The 13,090-nt window shown below is 40.0% G+C and overlaps 1 protein-coding gene across 5 annotated transcripts in view; it reads right to left on the reverse strand.

Moving 5' to 3' along the window:
- Positions 1-13,090, reverse strand: part of Mtmr3 (myotubularin related protein 3) — a 111,734-nt gene that overhangs the window by 41,950 nt on the left and 56,694 nt on the right. For 4 of the 5 annotated variants that reach the window (XM_060365572.1, XM_060365569.1, XM_060365573.1 and 1 more), the window contains exons 3-5: positions 9,775-9,851; positions 6,502-6,591; positions 6,001-6,117 (exon numbers count right to left, since the gene is read on the reverse strand). In XM_060365572.1, the coding sequence (XP_060221555.1) occupies positions 6,001-6,117; positions 6,502-6,591; positions 9,775-9,777 (210 nt within the window). In that variant the 5' untranslated portion in view covers positions 9,778-9,851. Of the gene's footprint in view, positions 1-242; positions 318-6,000; positions 6,118-6,501; positions 6,592-9,774; positions 9,852-13,090 lie in introns of those variants that run through there. The other variant, XM_021652422.2, reaches the window with a different exon arrangement.

Below are 13,090 nucleotides of genomic sequence, written 5' to 3' on the forward strand. Positions count from 1 at the left end.
CCTGAGTACATTCTTAATGCCTTGGGGGGAAAAGTAGCTTATTTGTCCCTAACACTGTATCAAACTCAATCAAAACATGGCTGTGGAAGCTACTAGAAGTATTCTGACAATTTGTTTCAGTTTGTTCAGGTGGAAGCAATCCCCTCCAAGGCGCAGGGAAAAACCAACGTGCTGCCTTCACATGGTGGCCCCATGTCAGTCCTGCCAGTTTCAGAGCTGATTTTCCACAAACTCTGACCTACCATGAAGCTGCCAGAATCAGCAGAGAACCCTCAGAACAAGGATGCTGCGTCAAAGAGAAGTCCAGGGCTAGAAGGCTGAAACACAGAAACAGAAACTGGGGCACAGACTGAAAAAGAGCAGCAAACCAAATAATGTTATTCCAGTAAGCCTGGGAGTTTTCATCTTGTTTCTAAGTTTATATAAACTCCCTTAAAGTTGTAATAGAATTGGAGTAAGAGGAATACTAGGCATTCTTGCTTAGAAAAAAGAAGCATTTGGCTCTCTGCTTGTTTATATCCTTAACCCCAAGATGCTGCATGAGAAACTGCAGCTGATGCCTATAAATCTAGGGCATGGGGAGGAGAAAGAAAATTATCAGTAATGATAATTATCAAAAGGGAATATGGAGATCAAGAAGAAAAAGATCAGGGCAAGTAAAGGTGCTTGCTGCCAAGCCTAGCAACCTGAGTTTAAGGTTCAGACACAATAAAGAAACACAATTAGAAAAAAAAAAACAGACAGATTAGAATATAAGGCTGACTTGTTCTCAGGCAAACTCTCTTTGCTTTGTTTTGATATCTACTTTTAATGCGCTCCTGCAACCTAGCTACCTTTCCCTCATCTCTCCATACCTGGTGGGGTCATCTGCCAGTCTGGCAAATGAGCCACCCAAAGTGGGTGCTGGGGGCTGAATTCAGGTAATTTGCAAGGGTAAGCTCATGCTCTTAACCATTGAGCCACCAAAGAAGAAAGAAGAAGGAAGAAGGACAAGGAGAAGAAAAAGATGAAGAAAGAAAAGAAGGAGAAAGACAAGAAGAAAATAATAATGTTGGTTCTTGCATCTAAATCAACTGGAATCACAGATGTGGAGAAATGAAAATTTTTTTAAAAGATTTATCTCATGACTATGCGTGTTCTACCTGCATGTATGTCTGTATATAATATGCATACAGTGGCCTCAGAGGCCAGAAAGATCATCAGATCCCCTGAAACTAAATTATAGATGGCTGCAAGCCACTATGTGGGTGCTGGGAACCAAACCCAGGTTCTCTGCTACTGCAATAAATGCTCTTACACTGAGCCACCTCCCCCAGCCCATGCAAAACATCACATTTTAATACATAGACTGTCACATGCCAAGAGCAGCATCAATAAAAACAAAAAGAAAGAAAACAAGAAACACTTGGTTCCATATCAACGGAACCCCCTCCCCTTTGCTTCCCCTTTCTGTCATAGGCTCCCCTCTACCTCCTTTAGGAGAGAGAACTAGCTACCCTTTCCTACCCATACATCTAATCAAACTTCTCTCCTTTCTTAAGGCTTACACCACTACTCTTGCTTTCCCAACTTCCCTTACACATTAAAAACAACAACAAAAAAACTGTCACAGTTTTGTAACACATCACCTACCCAGTATACAACCTTATAAACAAAGAATAAAAGATTCAAAGGCTCAGGAAGGTTAAACTGCTGTACAATGAACAAGGCCATGTCTGCTCTATGGCCCAGGCTTCTTCCCAACACACGTTATTGAATTGGCATAACACAGTGGAAATAAAGCCAATAAGAAACAAGCCTACACTTTGCCATAAACAACAGAATATTTAAGACACCAAAATTTCTCTTTTAAAAATGGACCAGAAAAGGAGGACTGTCGCAGATTAAAGAGCTCCACTGTCTCCTGTTCATTTTGGATATAAACAGATTTTTTAACCTCTAGCTGTACTTTCAGAGGCCTCAGGGGTAGGACCATGGGCAGAAAGGGATTAGGTGCTAACAAGACATACTTCTGAGGTCTGCTCACTCCTATAGTCCCAGCACTCAGGAGGCTGAGATGGGAGGCCTGTCAGAGCTCACAGACTGCCTGGACTCCATAGTCAGCACCAGGTCTGCTATGGCTACATAAAAAGATCCTGTCTCAAAAAAATAAACAAACAAATAAAAATGTCTTTCTAGTGTACGGTGAACAAAAGTGGCTGCTAAACAAAGGAGAATGCCAAAGAAATGTGTATTCAACTGCTGTACCGTAGGCAGTGACGGACTGGCAAAGAAACAACATTTTAGAAATCATTTCTGCTTAAAACTCAGTCTACATTTTCTTCTAAATTTTATTTCTTATTCTGCACACACACACACACACACACACACACACACACACACACACACACAGGTACTACAGCAAACATACAAGAGTCAGAAGACAGCAGAGAACTGCTTCTATCCTTTCACCTTTATGTGGGTTTCAGGGACTGAACTCAGGGCAGCAGCCTTGTTCAGCAACTGCCTTTAGCTGCTGAGACATCTCTTCCACCCTCAGTCCACACTTTTTAAATTTTGTATGTCTTTTATGTATATGGTGCTTTGTCTACACGCATGTCTGCACATCAGAAGAAAGCATCAGATCCCATTACAGATGGTTGTGAATCACCAAGTGGTAGAGGCAATTGAAACTCAGGACCTCTGGAAAGACAGCCAGTGCTAACTGCTGTGCCATCTTACGGCACCTCAGTCTACATTTTTGAAGGTCATAATTCCACTGTAGGGCTTTATCTTCACCCTACAAAATATTCTCATAAGACCACAACACACCAGTAAAAGAGAACAGATTCCTGTAGAGACATGACTTTGTTCCAGCAGTGAAGCAGCCATCACCCCAGAGTCTCATGCCCCTCACTGGGGTTGCAGAAGCAGCAGACTGAGAATCACACAACAAAACTGTTTTAAACTTTCATAAATCCTACCTGAACATTTAGCTGTAACCTTCAAAGAATCAGTTTAGGAAAAAATAAAGAATAGGAGATTGCTCATACCAGGAATGCTACAAATGGCCTCTAACACAGAGGAACTTCACCCTAGGAACTGTAAGCGGATGTTTACTGAAGTTATGGAGATTAGGGTAACAGTGCTTATAGTATTCAAACCTATAAACACTCAATGTGCTGTGAAATTAAGAGAATATTTTATATTGTGTAGCTATTTAAATTTAATGGCAAGTCATTTTCTGAAGTCCTAAATAATGCAAAGTGGGGCATACCACAATAGAGATACCACATTTGGGTTCTAATGGCTTAAATATGTGTGATTTAGATACAATAACCATTAATAGGGTCTCTTGAGCTCCTGTGCTCTGCTGTAATATTTATCTGCTGGAAAAGAGAGAGAGAGAGAGAGAGAGAGAGAGTAGAGGGATGCAGAGAGGGAAAGGAAGAAAGGTGACCACTACCAAGCCTCTGATCTCCACCTAGTATTTGCTCAAGAGGAGCCAGCCATTTTTTCCTTTCAGTTACCTCAGGCTTTAGGAACCCTAGCACTAACTGTGGTGGCTCTTCAAACGTGGCTCTTCATTCATAGGGCTGTTCATAGCCCCTACAATGCCAATAATTTTTCTGCACAAATACAGTATCTGGGGTTTTGTAAGTGACACACAGGCTCTAAGCCTTAGAGAGTTATAATACTAGAGAAAATGCTTTCAAGTGAGGAAATGTTAAAAGTGTAGTAGTCAGTTTCCTTAAACCTTAGAAAAAATGTGAGACAACCTACTCATACGGCTACTATAAGAGATAAATTATGAATGACATAGGCCTATTCACAGAAACACACTGCTTTAAAATGAACTTCAAATCCAAAGGGGAGAAATGATCTAATATCCATTTCAAATCCATACTAACTTTAATTCACTGCACATTTACTGAGTTACATGGCATCAGGAGACATATTGTATCCTGGAGATACAAAGACAGATCAACAAGAATTACAACACATCTAGTAAATGTTGTGAAAGTATGTTAAGATAGAGAAGCAGCCCACTGAGTGCAACTACTACCAGGAACAGAATGGGATTGAGCAAAGCTTCACAGAGGAAGTTACCACCTTAAGCAAGTTCTAAGAGATGCAGAGAAGTTCCCCAGGAACAAGAGAAGTGAAAATGTGCAAAAGTGTGAGGTCTGCCTGAGTGGTCCAAGAAAGCTAGTTTTACTAGTAAAAAGAGGACAGAAAAGCCGGCAGGAATAAGGACCACAGCCTCACATCATGCTGCATAGTTCAACTTTCACAGAACAAATAAAACAATGTAAGCTTTTAAGATAGTGGATGATGTGATTCTTTAACAGACCTTATTCTCAAACAAATCTAAAAATAGATCTTTAAGTTCTTAGCCAAATCTAGTAAGCTGATAAACAGGATACGGGAAAATGCAATTGAATGAACCCGTATCATTCTCACAGGCAATTTAATCACAAGCTCACTGATTTTAAAGAAGAAAAATTAAGTTTAAGTTGAATACTAATTTTACTCATTTCCACGAGATATGGTAGGGAATTTTCAATTGCTATTATTTTATCACTTTCATCTTTTACCCACTGGTCGTGACTGCTCAAATCCAAATGAACCCTGTTGTGCTAGTTAGTGTTTGTTACCCTGATACAAACTAGAGCCACCTGAGAAAAGGGGCCCTCAACTGAGGAATATCTCAATCAGACTGGCCTGTGGGCATATCTGTGGGGCATGTTCTTGATTAACGACTGAGGTGGGAGAGCATACTACCACCTGGGTTCTGCTTCAGTTCCTGCCTTGGCTTCCCTCATCTTACAAGCAGTAAGATGAAATAAACTTTTTTTTTTCCAAGACAGGGTTTCTCTGTGTAGCCCTGGCTGTTCTGGAACTCACTCTATAGACCAAGTTGGCCTTGAACTCAGAGATTCACCTGCCTCTGCCTACCAAGTGCTGGCTCTGAAGAAGTGTACCACCACACCCAGCTGAAATAAACCTTTTCTTCCCCAAGGTGTTTTTAGTCACTAGAACACCATGAACATAGTACACTTTCTTTTTCCTTGATGACTTTGGTGTATACTGATGGACAGAATAGAGACATAAACCAAATCTAACAAGGCGGGCAGAAGAATTCAAAGTGGCTCAGGAACATAAATGTTTAACTATGGAAATTAAATAAATAATGCCTGCTCAAAAGTAACGGTCATTGACCTTGTCATAAAGAATGCAGCTTAGGAGTTAGGTAACTTCTAGAAAGGTGAATGAAATGAATGCAAGCAATGGATTTCAGAGAATTCCCCAAATAACATAATCTGAATGTAGGCCTGAGCTCTCAAAGACACCACAACATACTTCTGTGACCTGGCACTCAAATGCAGAAAACCACAACACTGGCAAGTAAAGGAGGAAGAACATTTCCCACTGGCGGAAATCCGTGAACATGTGGGCCTTTCTGGGCTGGTTCACTCAGACTCCTAACGACAGGAGTGCATTGGAAGAACCAGTTCTAGAAAGTGGACTCTCATAACAGAAAAAAGGCACATGCACTCATAACAATTTCATGCCTCCCTTTTCCTCCATAAGAGTCCACTACGCAAATAAACAATGTACTAACACCTACCCTTACCTACTTGGAAGCCACCAGAGTAACTTTACCCAATATGTCTGTCTGTACTGAGCTCAAAGACCATCTTTTCACTTAATGTTAAGATTCAAGAAATGATCTGGACCACAGCAGCTGGTAATTACTAAAGAATGAGGGAGGTAGGGAAAGGCCCATATACAGTCTTTATACTTAACAATACAGCAGTGCCCAGTACAGGCTATTACTATTTCTAAGAATGGATACCTCAGCAGACAAGATGCACTCTTTTAATAAAGCATAAGAGTACCTTATTAACCTGATATTCCTTGAGCACAGAACATGTTTTCACACACCTAAGCCTGTACAACTCTTAGCTCTTCCTTTTCCCATCTACTTTTCAGGGAGAATGGCTGGTAATCACTTACATTAACAAGAGACTCCTTAAACTTGATGTGAAGTCTGTAATTAGAAAGGGCAATGATCGCATCCTCAGCACGGCCCACATACTCTGTGCTCTCTCCATGAAGTTCAAGAAAAGGAACCTGAAAAACAGAAGAAGAAACCTTTCAGAGTTTCAGAGCAGAAAAGCCAAGTTTTCATAATCAAGACAGGTGAATAAACAGTCATGTCAACAAGAGGACAATAAACCCTCTGCCATACAAGTTTAAAGCAAAAATCCAAGAGATGGCTTATATTTATACGTCCCCAATTATGGACTTCTAAAGGAATGATGAGATAAATGATCATCTCAAACAATTAACTTTTAAGAAATAGCTTGCAAAAAGAAACAATGTTTTCAGATTGCATTTTTAAGCAGTTTAAGGAATGTGTCTATTATACATTACTTCAATCTACTAGTTTTACTCCATCATTACTGTAATGTTAAACACATATTACAGAGTTTAAAATAACTTGTAAATAATTACCTGAAGATTCTCATCTTCCCGAATTAGCTGCTTCCTGGGAAAGATCTGATTGGCCTGGATGCACTCAAGGCTATGCCGCATCTCTTCATCCTGGAAAATCCCACAATGTTTAAATAATTTTAAAACTTCTACTAATAGTCCGTATTTTCTTTTTCTGCCATGTCTACTTAAACAACCACAATAATAATCTAATGAGCATTTTGAGACAAGCTCAAGGAAAAGATGTTCTCCCAAGTGTTTCATCTGATGTATTAGGTATTGCAATGATTTATAGGAAGGTTCTCCAAAGACTCACATGTTAAAGGCTTTGGTTCTAGCACACAGCACTGTTAGCAGAAAGTTAGAAATTGAGAGGCAGTAGGAGGAACATAGGTCAATGGAGGGACCGAGCCTCCTTCTCAGTTTCCTGGCTCCACCAGGTGAGTGGGCTTTTCCTATTACATGTTCCCACCTTGATATACTGCCTCACCACAAATGCCAGGGTCAATTGACCAAAACTGTTAGCCAAAGTCAACTTTTCTTGAGGTTGGGACATGGCTCAGTAGTTAAGAGCACTGGCTGTTCTTCAGAGGACCCAGAAACAGCTCAGAGCTGTTTCTAACTCCAGTTTCAGGGCATCTGCCACCTTCACACAGATATAAATGCAGGCAGAAACACTAGTACACATGAAATAAAATTAGATAAAAATTTTAAAAAAAGCTTTTCTCCTTTTTAGTTGACTTCTCTCAGGCATTTGTGATAAGAAGAGAAGTTTGACTAACACAAGTATCCCTAATCTAAGGACACATTGTTGGGTATTACCAGTCTCTGTGGGCACCAACAGGCAGTTACTACATTTTGAAGAAAGAAAAAAAAAAGCAGCAGTATTTCTGCTCTTTACATTATAATCTTACTTTTTTATTTTAAAGAAATACATACATATTTAAGAATAAAAATGATGCTTGGAATCCACTTAATTCAACATAATTAAGGGATATAAGAAAGGAGTGGGTAGGGAATAAATGAAACAGAAGTATCTATGAATTAGTAATTCATGAAACTGTTAAGTGTTGAATGGAAGTTTACTATAATGCATATCTTTTGTGTGAAATCTACATAGCATAAAGCTTCAAAAAGGTGTTTTTTTTTAACAAAATAAAACATAACTAAATTTCTCAGACTTAAAACTGTGTAAGCCACTTCCTTAGTCTATTCCACATGATAGCACCTGGAAGGTCTCTTCCAGTTAGGGCAACTTTAAAGTAGGAAGTCAGGCACTCTCCTCTAAACGGCTACCTTACACTGTGGCTTTTACAGTATAGGGAGGCCCAAGAATAGCAAAACTACAGCTTGTGTTAAGCCCAATTACCTATACATACACATATACATACATATGAACAAATGACATGGACCAGTCAAAAACCAATACACACAACCATGAATTCTAATGGCAAAATTCTAAACAATAACTTTTTAAATTTTTGCTATTATGATCTTGTGGTGGTTTGAATGAGAATAGCTCCCATTGTTTCATATATTTGAATGCTTGGTCCCAGCTGGTGGAACTGTTTGGGAAGGAGTAGAAGGTGTGGCCTTGTTGGAGAAGAGGTGTCACTGGAGGTAGGCTTTGAGGTTTCAAAAACTCTCAGCACCATTCTAGCACCATGCCTGCCATTATGTTCCCCACCATGAGGCCATAAACTAACCCTTTGGAACTGTTAGCAAATCCCCAATTAAATCCTTTCTTTTATAACTTGCCTTGGTCATGGTGTCTCTTTACAGCAACAGAACAGTAACTAAGACAGATCCTTTATGATGTGTGGTCACACTGCTCCATAAGGAGAAGGGACCCCAGAGGACTGTGCCAGGCACCACAGAGACCTCAGCAGTACCAGGAAGAGGACTATTCTGCTGGCTATGGGCACACAGTGAAGGGCAAGCCCTCAGTGCAAAGCAGAACAACTTTGGTACCCACATGCTGCTCACTGGCACTGACTATACACCTTATCAATATTAGGCAAGCATGTTTTCAGCTTATTGAAAACTATGGGAAAATAAAAAACACTTTAGATAAAGGACAGTAGATGGGCAGTGATGGACATGGCTTTAAACTCAGCATTAGGGAGGCAGAGTCAAGCAGATCTCTGTAAGTTAGAGGCCAGCCTAGTCTACAAGGCAAGTTCTAGGACAGCCAGGTCCATACAAAGAAACCCAGTCTCAAAAGCACCACCTCCCTTAAAAAAAAAAAAAAAAGTAAAACTATTTTTGGTACAAGATTATATCAAAAAGTTGTGATGCCCACAAATTCACTGGCCCACCTTTCAGAAGAGAAAAATTAAGCTGAGCACTGTGGCACATGCCTGTAATCCCAGCCCTCTGAGAGGCAGAGACAGGTGGCTCTCTTTGAGTTCAAGGCCAGCCTGATCTACAAAGTGAGTCCAGAACAGTCAAGGCTACACAAACTACACAACTGGGGGGGGGGGGCTATTTTACTTCACTTTTAATTTTGAAAAGCATTTTCCACACATCCCTAGTGAGACTTGAAATTAACATGGTATTTTCAATTCCCTTAGTAAACCAGCAGGAAATATTTTAGGTCTAGGAACTCCCACACAGTTCAAAACAAAACAACTACATACGTACATACATACATGCATGCATGCATGCATACATCAGACGATGTTATCTCTCTAGTCGTCAAATCTTTGCTTATATATCCTTAGGATTAATGAGTTGTACCTGGCTATGTTCTATCTTTTCTGCCTAAATGGCCTAGATGCCACTGAAACACCCATTTGTGGTTTTCAGTGAAAGATATGGGCAGGGTACCAACAGCTGCCTCATCTGCTATGGGATCAAAAGAGTCTTAAGGACACAACAGGAAAGACAGAAAACTACTTCCATGTTAAAAACAAATTCATACAGAATATGTGCTATGTGTGATCGTGTACATTAATTAGCTCAATGTGACATTCTGTAATACATGCTTATTTTGCAATACATTTCACAACAAATATTTCACAGTTCTGTCAATCAATGACATGATTGACAGAAGAAATGAAAATCCTGGAGTCCAAGAATTACACATTTCAATCTTGCCTCCATTTACCAATTGACTTAAAGTGTCTTGCATACCTAGTTTGAACTGGTACTAAGAAATTGACAAAGGAGATAGAGATAAATTAGGGAATGGCAAAAAAATAAAATTATTCCTTACAAAACAGAAACAGGTGTATTAGTGTTCACATATTATCAAGACAAGACAACTCTAATTTTCTTATTTTTGGTGCTTACCATGACCAGGCCAGGTCAGGAGAGTCCTGTTCTTCTCCAGTCTCTGACAAGGTTCTTCTTTCTCTTCTGCTTGAGACCTTTTATTTTAGGAAGAAAAAAAAAAGAGAGGCAAAATTGGCAATAGTTTTCCCCCCTAACTGACCATACCCTAATTAAAGAGGATACATATACAGACCTGAAGTTCAACCACAGTCAGCCCCCAGAGTTGACTATCAGCCAGCTAAATTCTCATCATTAGTTCTAACTGAATAAAAATACTACTAACTTAACTAGTTCTGTAAGAAAAGTGAAAACACTGACATTCTTGCATTGATGGTAATTTTCAAATGTTACAAACCTCACAGAAAGATAAAAAAAAAAAAGCAATAATAAAAATCAGCCTGCAAACACAATATCCTACTAATGTTTCAAGATGTTTGTGTAGTTTATGTTACTGAAAATGGACTTCCTCATCAATGGAAACAACTGACTTAGTAGGTAAAATATGAATCAATTACCTTATTATTCTGATATCTATCCTGTGCTTACCTGAAAAATTATGAACTATTCTAACAGTTTTCCCTGTGTTTCCAAGAACAAAAGAATACCCAACTAGAACTACAAAGGTAAGCTACTAAGAGTGCTATCATCTTGCCTTAGTGCTTCTTTCTCTGCAAATATTAGCATCCTACACACCCAGTACTTTTGGCTTGCTGAAGTTTGATTTAAAAAAAAAAAAAGATGGTACTTGGGAAGTCTGAACCTCAATAGTCGGCATAAGCTCTGTAGGAGCAGCATGAAGTAAGTGAAAGAGAACATCAAAGGAAGGCAGGGCCAGGGCTATGAGAAAAGGTTGACTTTAACAGTGCTCTGGCTGGGGCCTGGGGAGCAGTCAGCTGTTGGGAGACAAGGGACAGAGAAAGCCACTAAAAGCTACTGGAAATGACCAAATTCAACAATAAACACTACCTAGAATCTCCAGTCTTTTAAGAAACTAGGCACAAGAGAGAGGGAGGGAGGGAGGGGAAGGAGAGAGGGAGAGAGAGAGGGAGAGAGGGAGGGAGGGAGGGAGGGAGGGAGGGAAGGAAGGAAGGAAGGAAGGAAGGAAGGAAGGAAGGAAGGAAGGAAGGAAGGAAAGAAGGAAGGAAAGAAGGAAAGAAGGAAAGAAGGAAGGACAGAAGGAAAGAAGGAAAGAAGGAAGGACAGAAGGAAAGAAGGAAGGACAGAAGGAAAGAAGGAAGGACAGAAGGAAAGAAGGAAGGAAACAATCCAATAAGTGTGAAAGGTTCCTCAAGCTTTCAGCCTCAGCAACTAAGAAGCAAGGACTTACTGATAGATACAGTAAAAAAAAGTGGATCCCTCACTTGGGAAGTCTGAACCTCAATAGTCGGCATAAGCTCTGTAGCCCCCTCACCCCTTTATTCCCTCACCCTATAAGCCATGGGGAGTAAGAACACAAAAAACCAAGTTTGTTTCAGATGCCCACTACCTATCCAGCTGAGGATGACAGCATCATCCACACATATAAACTACTCTATTGTTTTTGTTGTTTTATGCAGTTGTGACCTGACTCCAGGGCCTGGTCACAAGAGATAGGCAAGTCTCCCATGACAGAGCTATATACTTATAACTCAAACTGCTCTATCTTAACTGACATAAGCATAATTTTGATATATTTTCAAATTATTACATAACTAAAAAATATAACTCCAGTGACAAGACATTAATGTCAAAAATATACTTTATAAGCTAATCACAAAATAAAACATAAGACCAAAAAAAAAAAGGTTTCAGCAGAGGTACCAAGTGAGTAAATGAAGCTACTCCCAGAAGTCACTGGTCACTAAAATAAAAAGGCCCAGTGCCAGGATGGGCCACCTGCCTATATATAGTTGGTCAGGAAAGCCCACGGGGGCTCCCCAAACAGTATGCTACTACAATGGTTGACCACTAGAATTACACAGTAAAACTCTATTCCTTATGACACCATAAGCATTGGTTATAGGACATAAGGAAATCAAGTTTTGAACTGGAAGCTTCCTCTTTTCGCAGGCTTTCACAGTGTCAGATGGTGCTCCGATGCTGGAGAACTGTCATAGCAGTCTTACTCAGCTGTGAACCCTCTGTGCTATACTACCAACTGATCAAGCAAGACATGCCCATGAGAGCAATAATGACAAGTCTGTTAAAGGAGCAATAGCTTTCTCATTGACTTTACTACTCCACTAGGGTAATTCTTGTCTGGTACTATAAACATAGTGAAAATCCCCTAGTGTGGGAGGTCATATACTACAGTAGGGTGGCTACTGTTGTCCTTTTGCTAAGTAAGCATGGCTTAACTGTCAAATTGCCTTCTAAATATTTTTGTTTATCCCCACAAATCAGCACTGCTGTTGTCTCTGGTTAAGAAGCTTATTTTTGCAGGGGGCAGAGGTTACTGCAGAAACTCATGACTGGTCAAAGGAATAATTGTTGAAAGCTGAGCTCTACATGAGACACCTACAGCACCCACTCCAAATCTCAGGAAATAATGTAAAAGGGGGAGGGTTAATATACAAGCTGGAAGAAGAAGTAATGTGCTGTGGAATACTTCTCTTCTAGACATGGCTATGATAATTCTTTTTTTTTTTTCCTTTGCCTGTGTTTGTGGAATTCAAGTATATATACACGCATTCTCACATGCATTAGTGTATGTGTGTGCATGTGTACTCACAAATGTGGAGGCCAAAGGCTGACAGTGAGTATCTAATTCATGCACCATTTTATTTACTAAGGCAGGATCTGTTGGCTCACTGTACTCTTGCTAGCCAGCTTGTACCAGGGATTCCCTGTGTCTCTGTCTCCTAAACATTAGAATTATAGACAAGCACCTTTTACGCACGTGCTAGAGAACTAAACTCTACTCCTCAAGCTCACATAGAAACTCTTTATCTGAGCCATCTCCCCAGCCAGACTACCGTACTCTTAAACTCACAGCAGGTGTTCACAAAGGTTGGTTAGCATTGTCAGGAGTGTGATGTGGGGAGGGTAGGTGGTTAACAGATCACAGGGCCAAGAGGCCCCATCCTTTCCTGAGAACATAAACAAAGTTAATGGTGACTGGAGCCAGGAGAGGAGTTTTCTTCTGTGGTACAGCCACAAGTAAAGTGATCATGAATAACATTTCATCCAGGCAACCCTAATTAAACTCAATAGGTCATGAAAAGAGGAAGAAAAGGGAAAGAAAGAGGTGAGAGATGAAGGAAAGGATCAGTGAGAAAGTAAAAAGGCTATGGGGGTAAACAATGTGTATGTAGACATAAAATACTATCTGTGTATGAATATGTTATAATAAGCT

This window comes from Meriones unguiculatus, chromosome 12 (assembly GCF_030254825.1).
Source record: "Meriones unguiculatus strain TT.TT164.6M chromosome 12, Bangor_MerUng_6.1, whole genome shotgun sequence".
Taxonomy (NCBI): Eukaryota; Metazoa; Chordata; class Mammalia; order Rodentia; family Muridae; genus Meriones; species Meriones unguiculatus.